The following is a 25,722-nucleotide window of genomic DNA, read 5'->3' as shown; positions in this document are numbered from 1 at the left end:
CTAATCTTTTTGCACGATAATACTGGGTCCCACAATGGTTGGAAAAATGGCGAAAATGCCTCAATGTCAAAGAACTACGAACATGGCCGATATGGTTGATTAAATCCTTCCTAGAACTTCAGTCTCCACTTGGAATTTGCACAAGGCATTGTCGGTGGTAACCTTGTTCAATCAACAGGGGCTAATTCGAAGAAATGTTACATCAATGTGTTAACACATGTATGGTAGCCTTTATTATTAATAAGTAAACTTCCCTGAGCCCAATACTGGTAATCAACATTATATGAAAATTCTATTTATATTGATCTATCTTCAAGGGGCACTAGTGTGGACAAATAAAACGCGTAATTTTAAATTCACCTGGTTTCATTTGAAACCCACGGACTCATTGTGAGGCAATTGTGGAACTGCTACATGACTTTTTTACTTCGTAAATTTTTAACAACACATGGCTATTTTTCAACCTTTTAATTATAAGGCTTCCAACCTACCTTTAAGGATTAGAATACTGTAAATGATTTTATTTAAGAAATACTATCACTGTATTTCTGGGTATTTGTCGATAGAGAAAATATTTTAATTTATACGAATTTCTAGCACTAAAGGTCTACTCAGGCCAAACTTGATAAAAATTAATCTATAGCCCTTATATAAGCAAGTATAGTAAATCGATTTGAATATGTGCAGATTTACTAACCGTTTGTTTATTTTGCAATATATTAAAAACATATTGTGATACAATATGTGAATGAGAACAATTAAGGTACAATAATACACATATTATTTAATAAATTGTTTATTTAATTTCATTTGCATAATGATTATAAATACAAAAAGAACTTAATAATAGTTGGTGATGTGTAAACAAAAGACGGTATACCTAAAACCTACTTATATAGAATTATGATTATGCTTGTCTGATAAAATATACTTAAAATCTAAGATACAGAATAATGAAAATAACATTAGGAATGAATTTACTCATGCATGAAAATGTAGAATTCGAGTAAGGTGTTTCACTAATGTTCTTAAAGAGGAAACCATTAGTATCACTAGAAGGAATAATATAATTGTATATATAAAGTTTTATTTTGTTAATGGCCTTTAAATATTGTCCTGAAAATAAGCTAGACAGAGAGCAATAAATCAAAGTAATTCCTAATATAAGTAAATATGTATAATTCATCATTATCATCATCATCCTGAATATGATCGAAGACAATGCAACAAATATCGAGATTTTAGATTGTAGTATAGTTAAAACATACAACAAAATATTTAGTCGGCCTTTCTGTATATCTTTTTGGTTCTTTGTTTCAAATAAACGAATATCACGATATTTCGCGCCTTGCCTTAATTTGTCTTAAGTTGTTAAGTTTATTTATTTTGTGAGAAAATCAGATGATAGTAGATTACCAAAGATTTAATGTTCGTCTTAAACTTTTGAAACTGGCATAGAAAAACACTTAGAAAAATAGAGAGAAGTATCTCTAATACGAAGCTTAGCAAAAACCTACACTAAGCGGGCACTTAACACACATATCTATCACGATAACTGCTTTTGTACTACACTCTAATCTGTTCGCCAGACTGAAAGACTAACTCCTAAAGTTATTATCACATGCTACTTAAAAAGATATTTAGGAAATGATCCGTATGATATAATATTTTCTGGTGAGTAGTTGAGGATTTTCATAATAAGTTGGCGAAGGTATATTAGTTAGAAATAAGGTTCACGAAGGAAAGTTGAATTAAAAGTCTAGATTAAAATTTAAAAAACCATTTTGTCGAAACAGGTTTTACTAATGGTTAACAATTATGTGAAAATAAGTATACTTCTCTTATATTTATAAATATTAATATTCAGTATACATATACCTTCTACAACATTCCATAGACGATCTAAAGGTGGTACACGGATTATTTCCATATATGTATAATATATATATATTGCTTTATTGTTATCTGATTACCAGCCAACCAACATACATACTGACAAAACCTAATCTAACTTAGATATTACAAGACAGGTGTGATAATCTTTTTTGGACAGAGTTATTTTTGGTAAAATCTGGAGTAAATTGCATCAATCTTTACCATTATAAAGCAAAAGAGATCCAATTTTTATGAACTCAATATCACTACACTGACTGAACAAAACAATGGTGTCCTGAACAAAAACATGTTAGAATTTTAAATAGGCGCAGAGAACTATATCTTTAAAAACTTGGGATTGTAGTTGTACTTTTAATTTCTTTTATGTCAGTCTCCATTCTTTTTCACAGAAAAAAATACATATTAATTTACTCCTACCTTTCCCAATAGTGGAAAAAATCACATAGTTTATCACGTCAAATCACACCAAAAAAGCAAATCACAGCCCTTTTTTACCAATTCTTAAGATGTTTACTAATATTGCACATACAAATCCATAAAACATGTATTCTAATACTAGTAAATATCTTAAATCAGTAAAAGAAACTACATAACAATACAAAATTATATTACTTTCTACTCAATAATAATTTTTAAATCACCCTGTATGTTAAGAGATTAATACTGAACAAACTATACTTTTTAAGTTAAATAAGCAGAATAGTAGTATAATATTATTTTTACGTGGTAAATGTGTTTATTATCATATGTGTAGTAATTTTGTCTGTAAATTTTATATTAACTGCCTTTCAGCTTAGGTCTGTTCTTAGTGATATATAACTACATTCTGTTATTTACTTTTAACCATCTTATAGCTGATTTATTAAAATTATAATAATAGTAATAAAACACAAAAGCTGGTGACCATACAATACATAGTCATAAGTATATGTGCGTATTATATAAATATTATTGTGAATAATTAGATTTATGATTGTTACTTGGATTATATGTTGTGTATATACAGTATTTTAAAATCCGTTTTTTTTTTGTTGTTCTTAAATAAAAGGAAACATTATACATTATTGTAAAACAATTACTGCATGGGCAAAGGCAACTTAAATTTGGCAAGTATTTTGTTATTAACTTATTTTAACAAAGTTAAAAATAGACCAATGGCAATTTTGCCAAATTTCAATTTATCCCACATCGTCATATTGGCAGTAATAAGCACCATTAGCACTGCAGCTTATTTAGCTTACATTTTGTTAAGTGTGCATTAATAGGTGGTAATATGTTCAATGCCAATATAACGATTTAAATTGATTATAATAGTTGAATAAGTTTCCGCTTGTATAGTTTTATGTTAATAAGTGAATTAGGCATACATGCCAGATGGGAAAAATCTCAATAATATATAATTTTGTATGTTTCTTTTTTACATCAAATAAAAACACAAACCAATAACTATCAGTTACATAAACGAATCACAAACACATATTTTCTGTACCGTGCATAAAACAAATATCAGCAAATAAAACATACATAGACGTATAGAGCTACGAGTATCAAAATTTTCCGAAAATGAACTTCCAAGCATGTAATGAATATTTGCTGACGAAGTTCCTAAACCTCGATCGATAATTTAATCCGGTCTTCACCTTTTGTCACCTTATTCTATTTTCTATTTCATTCTGTCAAATTTCAGGTGATCGTTCATCGCCCTGTGTCTGATTTTTAGCCGATTGTGTTTGCGCTTCGCCGTTGGAAGAACGGCTGTCTCCTGATGATGTAGACGCGGTTGGTGCACTAAGGCTGGAGGATGATTGTGGATCTTGCGACGATGCTGGCGAAAGTGGAAGATGCGATGAGCTCGCTTTTGATGTGCTCGGTTTAGATGTGCTCGGTTTAGATGTCCCAGCTTGGGATGAGCTTGATTGCGATTTATTACACCATGGTGGAAAGTCGAGTGGCGATGCAAAGGGCCTCCGTTCCCTTGGCGGTGTCCTATTGGGTTGATTTAGATTTTTGACACTTTCTGAAAGACTAAAGAAAAACGTTTTTATTAATGTATGTTAGTCTCGAATGCAGGAAGCTGAATGTCAGTTGAATAATACTCACTGTGTTTGTAATGGTCCCTTGTTTAAGCGATAAAATTCGATTAGGCTGTGAACGTCATAGAAAACCGTTTCTTTGTCGCAGGTCGCCAAGTATATGCCTCCCTTATTATCCTCATCCGGCAAAATAACTGGACGAATATACTGATGGTGAGCCCTGTGAGAAAAGACGTACGTAATGACGAGCCAGCCAGGCCTGTTTATACTTTTTCGCACTAAGAATGCTCTGAAACAAAATAAACACAAATCATTTATTTGTCACTGAGGCGTAGGACATAATTTTAAGTTGATAAATCCCACTATTTTAATAAATCCAAAAGATAGTTATACATTTTAATACGTCAATATAAAAAAATCAACGTCTTTATGGTTTTATTATCTAAATGAGGGGGGTAATTTTTACACAACATTGCATTTTATCTTTATCTTGTAATCCGAAAATATAGCAAAATGGAAAATTTTGTTTAATTTTGATTCATATACATTGACATTGATAATAATCATCAATAATCCTTTATTTTTTAAATAATTTCATCGTTAGTTTTTAAGAGTGAGCTACAGCGAAAAGTGGAGGGATTTGGCTAGTGCTAGATAATATTTTTATCTGAAAAAACTTTCATCAGTTTTCTTTTGAAAGTTAGTACAAACTGAAGAAGTGGTGAATGCAATAAAACTAGCACCATCTATATGTTAAGCCCGGGACTTTTACCCCATTTGCATTATATTTTTTACATAATGAAAATGTGTTTGGCCCAAGTATTAACTTTAAAATAATTTTGGCTCTACATTCCAATAACACATACCACAGAGAAATAGATATTTAATTTTATAGGAAATTTTGCGAAAATGTTTCGCGACGTCCAACATGTAGATGTTGCTACCTTTAACATATTACTTGTTTTATTGACTATGTTAGGATCTGCGATCTGATTGGTTCATTTCGTTTTATGGCTTGTTTATTTATTTTATACGCCAATTTCAATGTGCCTTATGTAGAAAACAGTGTGGTTAGCTTTTCATAACCTTTACGCATACATTAAATTATTATTTTATTTTATTAGTATATACAAGTCGGTAGTTGAAATGCATTCTCGTTCTAGGAAGTGTTGTGTGCCCGGATACACAAATAGTAAGGAAATGCACATCGTTTTTGGTTACAAAAGTATCAGTAGTAAAAGTAGTTGCAGTCTCATATATATTTTGTGATACATTTAAACTTTCCTTTAGTACTTATGAACAATTTAGTGATGGTGAAAATAATATCATGATCTCAGAATATGTACAAATGGAAGTGGATGAAAATCAAAATGATATAGAAGGTAAATTGAAGGAGTCAGTCACATTTATGTTCATAATTGTTACCATTAATTTCTAAACTGTCTCACTATATTTGTAGTGCCTATTTCCATCGTTCCTGGCTCACAACCAGGGTGTTCGAAGCAAGTGTCATCGACATTTGAACAAACTCCAGAAGGTAATGGTAAAGTTTGTATTCATTCACCCAGTATCCCCCTTTCTACTCATTCTTACCGTTAATTACTTGACTCTATAACTTCACATCCAGATTTTCCTATAAGAACAAACAAAGTTTGGCGTTGTACCATAGTGTACAACGCCAAACACTATAGTGCCATAGCACAATAGTTACACCATAGTGCCTTTTGCCTCTGCAAGACAATATCTCATGTCCCAGATTCCAACAAAATTGTTTTATTATACTGTCAGTAGATCTTTGAGCTATGTTTTTTATTTTATTGAACGATTTTCCCACGTGTGTGTTTTTAAATGTTTTTTAAAAAAAGTAAATTTAAAACCATTCAATTGTACTCATAATGATCTTTCGCATAAATTATTAGGAGTACTAACAAGGTGTGCTATATACATACTTTTGAGTAAAACAGGTGAACAGAAAATTAAAAGGGAAAGACTTAAAGTTTGGTTTCAATATAAGAAAATAAAAAGACAGAACTATGATAGATCCTTTTAAATTGATGTCACTAAATAAATATGAAAAAGTAAAAAAGACGGAAGAGATAATATTGATTTGCAATGCACCAAAGTTTTTGCTTATGGTTTTATATATATGTATATAATATTTATATTTTATAGATATATTTATTTTTATATTATATTTACATTTTGTAGATTAATTTGCATTATATATTTATATTTATTGTTATAGATTACATTTATATTTATTTATTTTTAAATATTATATTTATATATAATTGAATTTTATTTAATAAATTTATTTCAGATTTTTTTTATTTATTTAAATTTCATTAGTCAATTAAACATGACGTCAGGGCTGTTACGTGCTAAACATTACTAAGCCAATTACTTGAGCCAATCAAATATCTTCATAGTAAAATATTTTTCTTACAGGTGCCTATAATGGAGATTGAAATTGACCAATCAAATTACGCGAATGGCCCATTATGGCGCCCTCTGGATGTTGGGCAAAGCAAGACTTTGCGCCAGAGTCCCCTATTGAGTTGCATCTCTATTACTCTATGATACATACTTTATCGATAACGCAACAGATTGCCTGCTCTACACGTTAACTGAGTACTTACTAAAAGTGATATCAAACATCTTTGCTGCCGCTATAATTTTAAATGTTTATTGCTCAATATCAGTAAATCGATTTAAATCTGAAGTAATCCCTATAGTTAGGTACGCCTCCCATTGTTTCTGTTATCTAATGATAACGATGGAACAACGAAAAGGAAGGTCAAACGCTGGGCGTTTTGTTGGAAATCTAGAGATTCACCGTGGAAATTTGACGGTGCGTAATGCTCGTCCGATTGCGTAAGTCGATCTGGCGGTCACCAGAGGTCGTAGCGCGTTGCTAGCGTACCGACTGGCGAGCGACGTGGAGACAGCGGCGAACCGGTAGCAGGGACGCGCGCCTTGAGGCAGGTCGGGAACGAAAGCAGCGAAGCCGTCGCAGGCAGTGCGGATGGTCACGTAGTGCTGCCAGTAGCGCGCTCAAGGTCGACGGAGAAAAATGGGTTCGTTCGTCGAATTCGAACGAACCGAAATTAATATATTATGGCCGGCAAGACGGTCAATGAAATGGATCGATTATGTAAACTAATTATCGTTTTCCCGTTGAGCAATCACCGAACGAGCCGCTGATGCTTTTGAGATTCGGAAACCAATTAACGTTCTATACCATGTTCAATAAGTATTGAGATTCCTTAATTAAGGGGCTATATCCGGAATCAATTCAATTACATCAAAACATCTCTGGATTCATAATCAAAAACATCCATGTAAGGATATTCAACTCAGATATAATAGTAGTAATAATAATTCTCTCTAACTGTAATTTCTTCACTAAAGTTACCTGAACCGAAATACAGAGGATTATTAGTGCGGTTCAGTTATGAATTATATAATATACCGATTATACTAAAAAATATCGGATCGGATTTTCGTGTCGCATATGCAAATTATTCTTTTTTTTTATTTGCAATTTTGTTAATATGTTTTAATATCATGGAAATGAGCCAGTTATAATTCGATTATTTAAAATAATTTTTTCAATTATATCGATTATGTCTTATACTAACTATAGAGCGGCGCACTAACAGGTCAATTGAAAAGTCCCCGGCCTACCATAGTAAAACACATTTTTTTGGCAATTTTTTTTTATTCAAGATAATTCCCTTCAGGGGTGATACACTGATTATAGCGACCCTCCCACTTTTCGATGCCATTTTTGTAGTACGATTTGTCCTTTGCTTCAAAATAAGCCTCAGTTTCGGCGATCAACTCTTCATTCGACGCGAATTTCTTCCCAGCGAGAAAATTATTCCTTGTGCTTCTCAAAATACAGACGACATAACATTGCCAGCTAATTGTTGCGTTTTCCCACGCTTTGGAGCGAGTTCATCGTGCGCAGTCTACTCGGATGACTGTCGATTGGACTCGCAGTGAAATGATGGAGACATGTTTCATCCATTGTCACATATCGACGCAAAAAATTCTGGTTTATTACGCTTGATCATCTTAAAACACTGCTCCGAATCATCAACTCGTTGTTTTTGGTCATACTTGAGCTTTCTCATACTCAAATATTCGTGAATGATATGATGTACACGTTCAGTTGATATCTTTAGAATATCCGCTATTTCGTTCAATTTCAATTTACGGTCATTCAAAATCATTTTGTGGATTTTTTAAATGTTTTCTTCAGTAACAACCTCTTTTGGGCGTCCACTGTGTTCACCGTCTTTGGTGCTCATTTCACCACGTCTAAACTTAGCATACCAATCCTTGATGGTTGGTTTTCCTGGGTCGGTGTCCGGAAGCTCGGCTTCAAACCAAGTTTTTGCTTCAACTGTATTTTTCCCTTCAAAAAGCAATATTTTATCAACACGTGAAATTCCTGTTTATCCATTTTTTTCACAATATCAAAAGTTGCTCCACCCAAAATGTTATAATTCACAAACTAATGATCTGACAGCTACCAAATTTATACACGCATCTTTTGAGCTTTACAGCTAACTAAAAAACATATGGATTTAATTCTAGTAGCGCCATCTATATGTCAGCCCGGGGACTTTTCAATTGACCTGTTATTACGAATAAAAAGTGATGTTAATGAATTTTCAGTAGATAAATTAATTGTGTAAATAAGGGTGTGCACAGTTTGTGCTACTTGTGAAGCAACAATAATCTTCTGGTGATCAGCAGTTTACAAGGGAGCATACAGAGTGTACAATTTCTAACAAAATTTATACAAGGGGAACTGCAGTTGTGTCAAGTACTGGTTATTTTCAGTGGCGCATTGTCGGCGAAACTTTGTGGTTTTCGCGTGATTTTGCGACGTTGTCATTTATCAGCAGCCATATATATATATATAATATTGAGAGAACAATGAGGTTAGGAGTACCTATATACTTATGTAGTTGAAAATTGTAGCATATCTAGATTTGCTTGCCACCACCACGACGACGTCTTGCTCTCTTTTCTTTTCTCTACCCCCTTGTAACAATACCACTTCCAGAGTGCTACCGTCCTTCTTCTACCTAACCTAATATCCTGTCCATTCTCCCGTCGACCACATGTATCACTCAACATCGGAATAAACAAGTATTTATACAACCAGTGTTTCAGTTCTCCTGTGAATTATTTCCACAAAAATAGTAGTGAGTGTCCGAATAAACAATCGCATCGACAGTCACACATTCCAACTGACCAGACGAACATTCCCACAAAAAGATATTTCAGGTTAATTTGTGAATCGAATAAAATATATTCTATATATATTATATTCTTGAAATATACATATAATTTAAAAGAATTGGCAATGTGGCAAAACCGAATTTTCTTGTGTTGTCAGTGTAATAAAATGCATCTTGTCAGTTTATATTTTGTCTCTAATTCGTATATATCATTATTATTGTTAGTAGTCTAAGAATTCCTTGGTAGTTCATTTTTTAACAATAATCAATTTTCATGGTATTATATTAATTATTATATAATATATAATATATAATTAATAATATAATAATAAAATGACTTAACGACCATCCTTAATTAGTGAATGAATAAAATGGATTTATTGATGGATTCAAAAAAACATCGAATACGCCGTACATAAAATGTAATCTACTACAAACCGTTTGGGTTAAATTTAACGTGAAAACGGAAACACCATCGCAGAATTCAAATAAAGGCTAGATATTCTTTGTTCGTTTTGTCAAAGGTTACCCGATTTAAGCAAGAGAGATAAATCCTGATATATCGCCGCGTTATGCCCGATGGCCTCTCGATATCTATCCATGTGTATCATAATTCTACATTTAGCTCGATGGTTTATTGATTTACAGCCTTACTCGATGTTAACATAACCTATCCTGATTATTTTGATAACGCGAATTATTTTTATGGATTTATAGTACAGTAAACACTCGTATATTGTGTCTGTGGGAGAGTATTTTTGGGGTTGGTATAAACAAAGTTGTGATTCGAAAACGTCTGCCTTAATTATGTTTCATTCTGTTTTATCCTATTTTATTATTATCTTAGTAATTTTATGCTGTTACTATAATCTATTCAAAATAGCAGTGAACTCAAGTCATCTCAATTTAATACGCAATGTTGCCGAATTTAACATTGACTATTAGTTTATTTCAGTTTTTATATATTACAATATTCTAATGCAAATAACAAAATGAAACAAAAATATTATAAGGTACAATTTATTTTAACATTATAATTCAATATTCAGTGCTGTTTTGAATATATCTCTTTCAATGAGAATACATTACTTAAAAATATCTCCGGATTTGGCGCATGTGCACTATTCTGTATAGAAAACCATAGAAAAGAATAAAAAATATCTATTCAAAGGTTTTTTTTGTACATGTGTCATCAAGATGTTTAATGTATTGCCTGTCACAATTTGTTTTTAACAAGTTTTTATATATCACAACATTCTAATGCAAATAAGATAATGAAACAAACATATTATAAGGTACAATTTATTTTAACATTATAATTCAACATTCACTGCTGTTTTGAATATGTCTCTTTCAATGAGAATACAGTACTTAAAAATATCTCCGGATTTGGCGCATGTGCACTATTCTGTATAGAAAACCATAGAAAATAATAAAAAATATCTATTCAAAGGTTTTTTTGTACATATGTCATCAAGATGTTTAATATATTGCCTGCCACAATTTGTTTTTAACAAGTTTTTATATATTACAACATTCTAATGTAAATAAGATAATGAAACAAACATATTATAAGGTACAATTTATTTTAACATTATAATTCACTATTCACTACTGTTTTTAATATATCTCTTTCAATGAGAATACATTACTTAAAAATATCTCCGGATTTGGCGCATGTGCACTATTCTGTATAGAAAACCATAGAAAATAATAAAAAACATCTATTCAAAGGTTTTTTTGTACATATGTCATCAAGATGTTTAATATATTGCCTGCCACAATTTGTAAATTCGTTTTAGAATCAGATAAAAATTTCCTTCTGATTTTATTCTAGTTAAAAAGAGACACAATGCTGCCTGATTAGTTCGAACACGTAAACGAATGAGCTTCCCAAAGTCGTCCAGGTGTCAGACGTATCCAAATCCTTGAAAGCAATAGTGATAAGAGGTTATAATTCTAACCTATAAACTATTGTGGCTGTATAATTAACTGTAGTTTTTAGATGTACTATAATGTTTAAAGAAATTATATTTGATAACATTTTTGTTGAATTATTTTATTTATATTAGAATTTTGTTGAATATCAAAGCTAAACTGAACTAAAACTCAGGGTTGATGCGGCACTATTGCGACGTCACAAATTTAGATGATGTACTTAATTGTAGGAAGTACAACTTCAACCACCCTGCTATTTATCAAGAAATGAGCATTCATTATGAAAGAACTTATATTTTATTCAAAATATTATCTATCGCTAGCTACTATTTTTTCTCATCTATCTGGCAGCATACTATTCACTATCATAATACATATGATTAGGGTGGAATTGTAGCGTGTCAACTTTATGCTTACTAACAAAATATGTCATGTTTTTCTAATTATTATGAAAGATATTACAAAATTATTTATACATCATATACAAGAGAACATGTTATCAATTAAATGCATTTAAATTATGTTAAACGTTATTTTTTAGTGTTAGTATAATAATGTAAACTAATATGTTGGTAGATAATCTCATAATAAACTTTTTTCCTATGAAAAATCGCTCTAATGTCAAATAAAACATGTTTTTTTCCTTCTTTGATCCATTGCCAGTTATTATTTTAATATGAAAATATGAATATAGCTGACATTAAACTCAATATTGTTTTTTTGAATAAATTTTTTCAATAAGTAGACATTTTTATGTTCTTTAATATATATAGTTAATGGATAAACTAAATAGTAGATGTTAAACAACTACAAAAGAAAACAAAAATAATATCCTGGTATATTCCTCAAAAGTTTTAAAATCGCCAATAACAAGAAATTAATAGTACAGGCTGTTCATTTGGAAGATGTGTTTTAAATTTGATTAAAATTAATTAAGAAGAATAGAAAAGAACTCGTATTGAAATACAAAAAAAGCAATAGTGGTTTAAAAATGTATCCGTACATAACAAGTTGCTGCTGTACAAGCAGATATTAAAACCTATATGGACCTCTTGAGAATTCAGTTATGGGGATGTTGTGTGAGAAGTAGTATCAATATATTGCAAGTATTTCAGAATAATGTCTTGACAACTAATGTGGATGCACACAGACACTATGGGAACAGTTACTTGAACCGAAACCTTCGGATTGCAATTGTCAATAACTATATCCTAGTCCCTGGTGTAATAATTATTATGTATTAACACTACTGTTTTTTTTATTGAATGCACCTCACTATATAAGATCAAATGGTTTGATTCTTTACAGTCTGCATCCTGTTCTGGTGTCCAAAGAGTTGTATTATTTCGATATTGACATGATAATGGAGTCTGCCCTTATGTCTCCGAAGTTCATTTCGAGATACTTAGCGTTGATGCTAACATATATGTAATTATGTTATTATTTATTGTTATTGGTGGTTATGCCGTCTGATTATACCTGAACTGCACATGCACAGATTTACCCTCGTTATCGTTTATTTTCCAAGGCTGGGATTCTAAAACTGATAGCTTTTTTGGCTAATATGACTGCACAAACAGAATGCTTGTCTTTAGGTGGGTGTTAACGTTCTCAATGAACTAAGGACCCTTTAGAAGCACATGAAGGTTTCTAGATTGAAAGACCTGATTGTAAACCTGGTTTTTTTGGCTTTAAACCGTAAGTCATCATGCCAGGCTTGGTCGAAAGCATTATATACCTCCAGAAAGACGGTTCTGACCCTGAAACCTTCGCGAAGAGCCAAGGAAAGAACATGCATTAGCGCCATATTTTATCGAATGATAACACTTCGAATTTAGAATCGAACAACCTACTGTACTGCTAAAAATTGATTCAAGTTTATTTAATATGAAAATATATAAATCCGAACTCCAACGTGTCCGGTACAGGGTATTTTTGTTGTTTAAATTTAGAAAATGCAACAAATTAATGATGTGATATATCGACTGACGCAAAACGGGACCACACCACGAACAGGAATGCACGTCATAAAAAAGCGTAACTTTCGGGACCGAGTTATTTTCGAAAGGGAATAATTAAAAATATAATTGAATATACAAACGTATTATTAGAACGGACCTGAAAATATTCGTTTATTATTAGAGGCACCGATTCTAAAATTAAATGATTAAAAATAATCTTATTTATGCACCCGTTGAGCGTTGAAGACAAAAATTGTGAGTCAACCGGAAAAATAAACACGAATTACAATTGCTTTTGAGTTGATATTTTTCCTTCTGAGAAACTAATCAGATGTTTCATAAAATATTACATAGGCAACGTAGAATTTCGCTATTCTCTCTAAAATATGTTAGTAATAAAAACTATCCAGCACTGGGTAAAATTTTTAATGATTTTTTAAAATTAAATATTAAAATTAATTATTAAATATTAATAAAATGCTATCTCCTAACCTTACTAAAGATAATCTAGTAGGCATATCCTTTAAATGATATGTGGCAACATTTAATGATTATCTGGTGCATAAAATTGTAGTCAAAGTTATTTTGTACATAAGTCATCTAAATTTGTAACGTCAAAATGTCGCAAGGTCGCCGCATCAACTCTGAGTTTTAGTTCAGTTTGGCTTTGATATATAACAAAATTCTAATCTAAATAAAATAATTGAACAAATATGTTATCAAATATAATTTATTTTAGCATTATGGTACATCTAAAAATTACAGTTAATTATACAGCCACAATAGTTTATAGTTTAGAGTTCTAACCTCTTATTACTATTGCTTTCAGGAATTTTGCATACGTCTGACAACCGGACGACTGTGGCTGGCTCATTCGTTTACGTGTTCGAACTAATCAGATAGCATTGTATCTCTTTTTAACTAGAATAAAATGAGAAGGAAAATATTGTCTGATACGAATTTACAAATTGTGACAGGCAATACATTAAACATCTTGATGAGGTATGTACGAAAAGACTTTGAATAGACACCTATTGTTCAATTTTGATGTGATTTTCTGATAATCAGATTTAGGTTATTTGTAATTTTCGGTTATTTAATTTTTTAATTTCATAATTTTCAATGAGGAATATATTTTTTTATATTATTAAAATATCGTTATTAAAATAATGACGTCAGCGCGTCGCAATGTTGCCGCATCAAATTGGGCGTTTGATTTACAAATTTTGACGGTTTATAACTTATTATTATCGCTAATGTTTTGAAGAACTTTTACGTGTACTTTCATATGAAATATTGTTGTAGAACTTTGTTGGAAAAATGTTCATTGTTTCATTGTTCATTGTTCATGTTTCTTTCATTTTAGTGGAATATACATAGAAATTGAATAGATAGTAACTTGAAATGTTATGAATTTTTAATTAAAATATTTTTTAAATAAGAAATATGATTCATAGTATTTGAATAATCTATTACAAATCTTTCATAGTTGGATTAATGCTAACTACATTAATTATATATACCAAAATAAGGTATTCTTTCAATTTAATTTCTTTGGGTTTTTTTTCTTGGGTATTTCTAAAAATATACCAGTAAAAATATGGTGTAATTACGACTTACATGTTTTACGTATTTTGTAGTAAAGTAAAATAGAACAAAATACGATCTGATCAACTTTTCTGTTGAGCTATCATCACGCATATTCCGTTAAAGTTAATTAATGTTTGTTAGTGCTTTAGAATAAGCCAACGTTGTAATAACGTTGTAGTTACATTTAATCCCTATTTTTTGACTAGTTAACTACTCGGTGACACGTATTATAATCGTAGAAATAAAAATAAAAAATGCTTGCAGATTAAAAATCGTTTATGTAATGATATTTTTATTTCGCCCTTTATATGTAGTAAGCTTTATCATATATTTGAAGCAGGTACTATTAGACATTTTGGTTATGTTTCTATATAATTTATGTCTCGCTTAAATTGAATTGTTTTTCTTCAACAATACTGTCAAACGTGATGTCACTATGTTTATACACCTTATGAGATACACTTATCTAGATTAAGCAACCCAGTTTTTTATATGCAGTTCTAAAAGAGTGACAGTTGATATAATAAATATAAATCTACAAAAATTGTCAGGTACTTTATTTTACGTAAGTATTTTTTATGTTAACGTAGTTAAAACTAGACTAGTTGCATAGATAAGCATTAAAAAATCTCAATTATTTAATTAAGTTGGTATTATCAGTGGAATTTGTTTTTCAATATTTATAATGTGTCTATATATTCATGTATATTTAAAACGTTATATAATAAATAATAGTAATATTAACAATTTTGACTCAGTTTACTCTAGACTCGCTTCATTGCTCTTTTGTAATTGAACCAATTATTTAATGTTAATAGTAAATTGACTAACTTCATATTTTGTTGTGCTCAACATTTCATATTACAAACACCACATAATTCTATTGATTTATTCGAATAAAATGTTAAGATCATTTAAAATGTGAGGATTGTTTTGTGTTGAACTTAAGAATTATTTTTTTATGTATTATAATAAAACAATTCTTTCAGGTTTGTTATTTTATTTAAAAATATATTCATTAATGTGGGTTTTTCATGATATACTTACTTTGATGTCTCCAACATAAAACGGTAGTATTAATATAAATAACAAACAAAAAGTGAATTAGGGACATAACTTTATGGCATTATTATGTATTTTTCTTATACTAAAGTACATTTTTTCATCTTTTAATACTTCTGTAAGTTAAGAAATATATTTATTTATATGTGTAAAGCGGGCATTATTAATGTTTCTTCTTTGTCTTCATCTTTTCGATATCATTAACGAAAATGTGTGTTTTTATATTGATACAAATTTGTGATATTTGAATATATTATCAGTTTCGGTGAAGTGACAAGACAATTATACCAATCTTGATAATTGGAAGATGTGTTTGGTGAAAACGGAAGGTGGGGCAACATTTCTTATTGTTAATTTCTTGTCATTTAAGCAATGATGATACTGTGATTCTTGGTGTCGGAGATTAATAGCCAAAGGGCTACTTGAAAATTACAACAGACAAGGGACAAAATAAATAGTTGGATACAGATTCGGAACAACAAAACATCTGGAATACAAAATAAAAATTAACGAAAGTAAGTGTATACATAGACAGTTCACGTATAATTAGACCGCACAAGCACCAATTTTTTAAATTAATTACATCTGAATTAGCAAATTAATTTATTACTACTGTTCTGTTGTACTTGCATTAATATACAAGCAATGCGTATACGGGATTAATACATCAGCATATATTTCCCAAATTCGAATAAAACTAATCTACTTAAGCTAGTTTATGTGGTTTGGTTCGCCACTGATCTTTTGATTTCTTGCGTGTTGTCCAGTAGCGGTATTGCTTCCTCGTTGCTGTAATTTAACAACCTTGTTTCATGATTTAGGGCGAAATCTTGGATCACTTCGTGTATCCATTTGATTTCGAGATCATGATGCGGTTGTTCGTTAGTTACGCGTTGGATTATTAGTTGGTTTGATGCTTTAGTGCAACCCTATATTTGCACCCCATAGGTCCAAATAGGCTTTATGATTGACTGATAAACCAATTTCTTTCAATTTAGATCAAGTTGAGAGTATTTTCCGACTAACAATACAGTTACTTGATGTTGAGTCTAATTTGCTCTGCTTTTTGTCTCACATGATGTTTCCAGTTTAACCTACCATTCAGATATATTCCGAGTTATTTAGCTGGTTCTGTTTGAGGAATCGGGCATCCGTCAAGTGATATAATTACGTTTTTGTCAATTCGCCGCAACGCAAAATTAACATGGACAGATTTGGAGCTATTAAGCTGTATTTTTTACAGTCTCTAATCTATTTGTCGATCTTGTTGACTGCTGCTTGTACTTGTTCTATAGCCTTAGATAGAGTTACATCTTTTGCCATTATAACTGGCTCGTCAATAAATGTTCCAAGTATTGTTTCTTTTGTTGTTGGGATATCAGCAGTATAGAGCAGATATAGAAATGGTCCCAAGGCATTACCTTGTGGAACTCCAGCTGAAATGGATTTAAGTGTCGAGAATGTCCCGTCATGACAGACTATAAATTTTTTTTCGATAAGATATGATTCCAGCAGTCGACAGTAATGCCGCGGTAGCAATTTGCTCATTTTGTAGATTAATCCCAAATGCCACACCCGGTCAAAAGCTTGTGAGACATCCAGAAATATTGGAGGACAGTACTTCTTTTCTTCGAAGGCTTTTTCAGCAATCGCTGTCACCCTGTGCATTTAGTCGATGGTCGAATGATGATTCTGAAATCGAAAGTGGAATTCTGGTATTTCTATGAATGGTTTAATGCATTTTAACAGCAGTTTATCAAATACTTTCGATATATTGATAATCCTGTTTATATTCCTTAATCTTTTGATATGTCTGATTACTAATTCTATTAAATATTGTTTTGTCTGGAGAATTTCTGGTTCTGTGCCATACTCTTCTAGATTTTCGCCTTTCTTTTACCAATTCCCTAATTTTAAGGGATTAATTTACCCCATATTCTGATTTCTGCCTTGATGTTGGGGTAGCTTCTTTAGCAGCAGACCGAATTTGTTAAATTATATTTCAGGTTTGCAGCTTAAGATCGTCTAGAGTTTTAAGTTTTACGTTTAAAGTGATTTGTTCCTGCATTAATTGTCTAAAAACACCAATAAAATAAATAATACTATCATTCCATATAGCAACAACGCTAAGTATCTTGGGATGGAGTTTATATATAGGAAATATAGGATATATATATATATATATATATATATATATATATATATATATATATATATATATATATATATATATGTATGTATGTATAGGATATATATGTTTTTGTTAATTAGAAAAACTAGTAATAGTAAAAGAAGTAAAAGTAAATGTAGAAGTCCTGAAAAGTATTGTAGGTGCACCTGGATACTATAGGACCGATTACTTATACCAAGACCTTCAGAAACCGAATCGCACTCACGAAATCAAGAGAATGGAAGGGATGAAGAGATATTTCACCTGGATAACACCAGAACAGGATAGATTCAAAAGAATCAATCCATTTGATCTTGTGTAGTGTAGTGAAGTGCATTTAATATAAAAACAGTAGTGTTAATACATAAACGTTATTACACCAGCGACTAAGAGAGGGTAGATGGAGATATAACTAGATTTAACATTTTTGGTTCATTATTTGTTCATCTATCGATGCAATATAATAGTGGATTCGAATCCCGCTAAGCCTTGGGTGCTTTAAATGTATGTGTGTAATTATGTATAGAAACGGTAAAATCTACTGATGAGAGTGGACAAGACCGGTTGTCCTATATGTTAAGATGGTCACTAAATTTGATTACACGTCAGTTAGCCAAGAACCGTAGTTACATTAAGCACTAGCTACAGCCACCGTTAGTAAAAAGAATACTTATTCTAGATTATATTTAAATATATGTGTCGAGGTTTCTAAGGTCTTACAACTGTTATCAGATTGTCGTACATATTATTTAACCTTTCATCACTATCCAAACATGTTCCATAACCTAAATGTTACGTAGTTACTCAAATTAAAAAGCTAGATCGATGGTAAAAACATTAACAATCTGTCATTTACTATTTAAGTCATTAAAACTAAAATGTCGTATTTATGTTGAAACCGAGTAATTTCTCGGTAATAAATCATACGTTTTAACCAGTTTAAAATCAAGGTTCGTGACTGGTGTGACGCAATGTTCAGAACTAATCATTTGTCTAGCTTTGTCGATCATGTCCAAATATGGAAAAGTTATTATCACAGTAAAAATGCCAAACCTATAATTGCTGGTTTCGAAGAAAGGGTTTTGATGGTTAAATATATTAATGTTTTTTTTTGGTTAAAAATTGGTTTCATTCATCAACGTAATATCCACGCAACCATTCCAGCACCGCTCTAACATTTCAATACCACTTTTGTAGAACGATTTATCTTTTGCCTCCTAATAAGTCTGTCACCAGTTGCTGTCCATTCAAGATGACGATCGTTGTGATTCAGGAGTGAAGTAATGGATCCATGTTTCATCCATTGTCACATATCGACATAAAAATTCCGATTTGTTACGTTTAAACATGGCCAAACACTGCTTAGAATAATCAACAAGTTCTTGTTTTTGGTCAACAATGAGCAAACACAGCATCCACTTTCAACAGAATTTTCTCTTAGCCAAATGCTTATGCAATATAAAACCAAAACGTTCTATTGATACCTATACGATGTTATCTAACTCACGCAACTTCACTTTTCCACCATTCAAAACGATTTTGTTGATTTCTTTTTGATGTTTTCTGGTGTTACCACCTTATTTGGTCGTCCACTGCGTTCTGCATCATCGGTGTCTCTAGGACCACGTTTGAAGTCAGTCCACCGTTGTATTGTCGTTTCTGATAAAGCGGAGTCCTTATAACACTTTTCAAGCCATTTCTTCGCTTGAAAGGTTTTTTGTTCCATGAAGGAGCAGTGTAAAATTAAAACACGAAATTGTTTTTGATCCATTATTTTGAAAATAACAAAAGTAGTGTCACTCTTAGCACAATAACTCACAAACTTATGAGTAGAATATCATGAAACTTTAACAGTTTTCTTTTGAAGGTTAGTACTAACTGAAAAAGCGGCGAACGCAATAAAACTAGCGCCTTCTATGTGTTGAGTCCGGGACTTTTCAGGCCACGTGTTAAGGTATTAACAATTATACAATTATACTATAAGGTTAAGTATACACCAGTATTTTCCTTACTACTATCTAAAAAATACATATGTATAATCAATTAATTCTTCTAAATACATTTAAATATAATTTTCAATATTAAAAATCAATCTTCATTATCAGTCTGAATAGATTAGTAGATAAAGCTATTGAAAACTATTTTATTATACTTCTATAATTTTTCTTGTTTTCGAAATAGTAGATAAAATTGCGTGTTTATTATTGATATATTGTTCTTGATAGAGGAAACTACTTTGCAAGCAAATAGTGGTATGATAGGCTATGTGCAAACAATGAACGAACTGGAGGGTAGCTTAGTAGCTGATTAATCAAGCTGTTTCACCATCACGGTTTCATTGTTGGCCAGACAAAAGAGAATTAGTTTTCTGTGGCGTATTGTGACTGGCTACGAAAGGAGGATCCACAAAGAACATCCTAAGCGCAAGAAGTAGTGAGTGAGTCCAGTAGAGCAATCCACATTGATATCAATGCGTAATATTCATTGTTATAAAGTCCTGTTGTGCATATGGTGTAATCAGCAAAGTGTAGAATATTACGAGCTACTAAAACCGATTGAAATAAACTAATTGAACAAATTCATTGGCGTTATTATTGTAAAAAAGATCAGCAATACTGAGTAATTGGCGCTCTGCAAAAACTGCAAGGATACACTGCTGCAGCTCGAATGGAAAGTTTTTCCGAACACAGCACACTTACTAGATTTGGACATGGATTGCTGGCAAATCACATCGTTGCTGAAGTTGGAGAAAAAGTTGCAGAAAATGATGGAAAATATTTTGATTAATATATGTTATACCTACTTTTCTTGATAAATATCATTTTAAAATACAAGTAAGCCAGAAAGAAGAAGCATGAAAATAGACCCTCCTTCATACTAAGATTACTTAAACGTTCTAGAATAAACAATGTTATCTTTAATGAGCTTGATACATCGAAAAGAGGTGGTTGAGTCTAAACAATAAACAGATAATAATAATGTTATAATTTTATATTGAATATTTGTATTTCAGCAATTTAATGTTGTCCCTTATTTCAAATATTTATTAAAGTATACATCTACATCTATATTTATTTACACAATTTAAAAATCATATTTGAAATGATTTGATAAACTGCACGACATGTGTCTTTTAAAGATTCACACGAAATGTTTGCTGTTCATTAATCAATATTTTTGTTGGTAATTAGCCGGGCTGACGAGACAGGCAAGTGGAGGAATTTAAAATCGAAAATGACACGAACATGAAAAATATCTTACAAGCGCAAAAAAATGACGAGGTGATCATTTGGGACAAGAATTTTCTTGGCATGTACCAAACCGAAATAGTTCTTGGCTCAGGTCCCTAGTATAAAAATAGTATAAATTTTAATAATTATCGGGCACCAGGAAAAATAATATATTATTGTTTTAATACAATTAAAATGTATTATTGTTAATGTTCTATATCAAAGTAAATGTTAGTGGTACGGAATCTGACTTAATAAATAATAAATTCTGACGGTAGGATGCCATACATTTATTACGTGTGTATTATGCCAGTTTTTTGATAGGGGGTTATGCAAGTAAAAATAAGAATACGTCCGACATTCTGCTTGTTTAATATTTAATATGTAAGAATCTAAAGGAAATAAAATATACGTTTGGTTTGTTTTAATTTTATTTTTTTACTATCAAAATCCTCTCTCACCTCTTTGTTAGAGAAAATAATAATAATTACCATTACTCTTATGTTTCTTCTTTTTTTGTTATATTTTAATGGTTTATTACACCACAAGGGCCGAAAGTTGATTTTTTGGCCCTGCTCGTCTCGGGAATCATGACGAGACCGAGATTTCAACTTTTGGCCCGTGTGGTGTATACAATTTTTTTTCATAGCCGGTCGAAAGTACATTATTAATTTAAGTTTAAATTTTGATGAGTATGTTTTTGATGCCTGCCCCCCACATCAATAGACTTCTTCGGCAACGTATCTGTATTTATTATCAATCGCGCTTCTGCATCAAAATTTCGTATAACATCTTTCTCGTCCGTGGATTCATTTGTTGATAACGTATTGTTCATTTTCTCTGGATTATTGGATCGAATGACGACAAAACAATATTGATGATGATTTTTAAGGTTAGAGGTAGAAACGTTAATGACAGCGGTAAACAATTTGTTGTAGCGACAGAATAGACCCTAGTTACGAGTATAAATACGCATAAGAAATTCTTTCCTCCCGCCGTTATAGAGGGCGCGGGTGTACTTCTCACAGGGAGTAAATGTTTAACATTCTTCCCTGTTATTAGGAACTAGAGTACGTACTTTCGACCGAGGTATGAAAAAAGTTTCCTTTTTAGCAATTAAGGTTTATATTATTATTAACTTTAATTATAGTTTATTTAGTAACATAAATTTACGAACATGCCCCAGGATTCGAACCCGTGACTATTACAACAGTAGAAGGACCATCCGGCTTCCACCGGCACGTTTAAAAAAATAGTAATAATATATAATATGTCTCTACAGTGACTTAGAAAACCAGGTAGATATCTAGGAAGATACATTAGCCGTTACTTAATCTCTCTAATAAAATAAGTTAGTGACACTTTTCAGCGTTTTTACTATTTAGTACACTTCACTACGTATAAGATTATATGGTTTATAGGCCACCACTATTACATCTACATTAAGTTCAAAGGTTGGCAACGCTGGTTGATTGGTACCATGCGGTTTCCGGTTAAAAATACCACTACGACGACGTCTCTATCTCTTTCCTCTACCCGTTGTAACAGTACCACTCCCATAGCGCTTCCGAGCTTTCTTTACCTAATCTAATATCCGCTCCATGCTCCCGTCGAACACATGTAGTATTTAACACGTGAAATAAACAATTAGTTAACCAGTGTTTACAGTTCCCATGCGAATTTCTTCCACAAAAATAGTAGTACGTATTCCGATAAACAATCGCGTCGACAGCCACACATTCCGACCGACAATTGTACATACAGTTATTATTCATATTCAAAATACTTATTCATATTGGAAGCCGGCATTTTCATGAAACATAACTGATATGAATAAAAATATTTAACTGTTCTGGTGAAATTCTTAATTAGCTTTGAGCACATCAGAATGCTTGGGCACAGTACTAGATGTCCAGTTCAAAGTTCTTCGGAGAATTGTTAAGCTCCATAAGGAGGTCAGTGAAGAAATTAAACGGTTTGCGAAAAAAAAACACCAAATAAGATTGCGTGAACATAACAAGTCGAAGTGAATTTATCAGGAGGCTGAAGAGACAAATATCCTTTGAAAACTTTGAAGTTAAAGGATATGTGAAAACAGTGCTTTTAAGGGGGCGTCCTCTTACATTTAGGAGGTCTAAATTCTTCTCTTCTTAAATCTAGGCTTTAAGAACAATATTAAGGAACAATTACTAGATATTTAGTGACTAACTAGATGTAATATGTGTGTCACGTGCTTTTTAATTTAAAAAAAAACTCGAAAATAGAGGGTTTGTTCAAAGAACTATTAATTGGTTAATTTACAATAAAATCATGAATAAGGAGACCATGAGTATATAAATATTTACATTATTTTTCCTTGAAAACAAAATCTTAAGAGAATTGAAAAGGCAGCAGACGTGACATTATAAATATATATGTGGCTGTTATATAAGGGAACTTTATAATGCGCAGCCGAATGCAATTGCATCTTATAGAATACAAATTAGAAACAATTGAAATCATCATTGATTTATTGAGATGGAAAGGTACGTGGACATAACTGTAGATTTAAATTGAATAAATGAATCGCAAATAAGCAATGCAATCTGGCTCTCTGTATGTTTTTCACACCACAGAAGGTCAAACCATCTGATAAAGTACGTATTTTATCAATGTCAGAAAGAGCATATTTCATTATCCTGTTATTTCTTTGGATTTCCATTGCAAATTTTTTATTCATCAGGTTATGGCCAGCTGGTCTTTTGATCTAATAACTCATTGATGGAGGCTGGTGTATCATCGTTAATAAGAAATAAAATGTATCTTAAGCACTTCAGTTATATATATATATATATATATATATATATATATATATATATATATATATATGTATATATAAATATATATATATACATATATATATACATATATATATATGTATGTATATATATATATATATATATATATATATGTATATATATATATATATATATATATATATATATGTATATATATATATATATATATATATATATATGTATATATATATATATATATATATATATATATATATATATATATATATATACATATATATATATATATATATATATATATATACATATATATATATATATATATATATATATATATATATACATATATATATATATATATATATATATATATATATATACATATATATATATATATATATATATATATATACATATATATATATATATATATATATATATATATATATATATATATATATATATATATATATATACTATTGTTATGTTTTTCGTCAGGAATGAAAATGATAATGATAATGTTGATGGACGAATGGACGAATTAATATAATGAGCTACGTAGAAGATAATAAACTTACAATTAGATTTAAAATGTGTAGGTTAAGGTATAATTATGACTTTAATTAAACATAGATTTGAAAGCTTTAATTGCCGCTGATTATATCTGTACATGGGTGACTTAAAAGCCTTGAATTGTCATGCGCGAATGATGTTCTGAAAAGTCAAATATCAGCTTGTCATAGAAACATATATATATACATATATATATATATATATATATATATATATACATATATATATATATATATATATATATATATATATATATATATATATATATATATATATATATACTATTGTTATGTTTTTCGTCAGGAATGAAAATGATAATGATAATGTTGATGGACGAATGGACGAATTAATATAATGAGCTACGTAGAAGATAATAAACTTACAATTAGATTTAAAATGTGTAGGTTAAGGTATAATTATGACTTTAATTAAACATAGATTTGAAAGCTTTAATTGCCGCTGATTATATCTGTACATGGGTGACTTAAAAGCCTTGAATTGTCATGCGCGAATGATGTTCTGAAAAGTCAAATATCAGCTTGTCATAGAAACACGATTAATAATATTTCTTCCGAGTATAGCACCAAAAAAACCGTGTTAAACGATTAATTCGAGATACGTATTTTTTTGTAAGAATTAAGAATAAAAAATGGACTAATAACCTACTATATATACGAAATTCCTTATCGATGAATGAGTGGGAATTTACATGGTATCGAGTTACTCTTAGCAACAAGAGTGGGTCTATATTTATACGGTTGAACTCGACAGGTTATTGATTGTGATTAAAAATGTATCCTTTAACGTATTTTCGGTGTAGTCAATTAGAGCTTTTGTCTTTTTGGATGAGCTATTGATTTGCGTGAATATACGATGATCGGTTGAGAAGTATCTGTCGCATAATTAATGTTCTGAAAGTAGTTAAAAACAATAGAATGTAGTAATTCTATAAATTATACATATTTCGAAGCTGTAGCTTGAGATACAACATGTTACGATGTATAATAAGTTTGTAAATATGGAAAGGAAGTGTTGTAAGAATGGAAAAATGCTTATCGTTATGTGATACAATACTTTTAATTCAATGCTGAGCTGTACTTTTATTTTTAAGAAATACGCGTCTTTATTTGTAACAAAAGCCTATTAGATCACTAGTGGAAATCAGCTAGATGCCATGTAGCGGGAATAAATCACATATATAGTGAGTATGACAGAA

The 25,722-nt window shown here is 30.8% G+C and overlaps 1 protein-coding gene across 2 annotated transcripts in view; it reads right to left on the bottom strand.

Moving 5' to 3' along the window:
- Positions 1–780: 780 nt before the first annotated feature.
- Positions 781–25,722, bottom strand: part of LOC143192959 (uncharacterized) — a 474,490-nt gene continuing 449,548 nt past the window's right edge. For both annotated transcript variants that reach the window (XM_076398837.1, XM_076398838.1), the window contains 2 exons: positions 3,997–4,218; positions 781–3,921 (listed from right to left, as the gene is read on the bottom strand). In XM_076398837.1, coding sequence (XP_076254952.1) covers positions 3,573–3,921; positions 3,997–4,218 — 571 coding nt within the window. In that variant the 3' untranslated portion in view covers positions 781–3,572. The remainder of the gene's footprint in view (positions 3,922–3,996; positions 4,219–25,722) is intronic.

The sequence above is a fragment of the Rhynchophorus ferrugineus genome, unplaced genomic scaffold (genome assembly GCF_030347505.1).
Source record: "Rhynchophorus ferrugineus isolate W39M unplaced genomic scaffold, kcgeb_rfMv2 rfM3, whole genome shotgun sequence".
NCBI classification, from domain to species: Eukaryota; Metazoa; Arthropoda; class Insecta; order Coleoptera; family Curculionidae; genus Rhynchophorus; species Rhynchophorus ferrugineus.
Note: the sequence above shows the minus strand (reverse complement) of the source record. Positions and strands in the feature narration are given on the sequence as shown.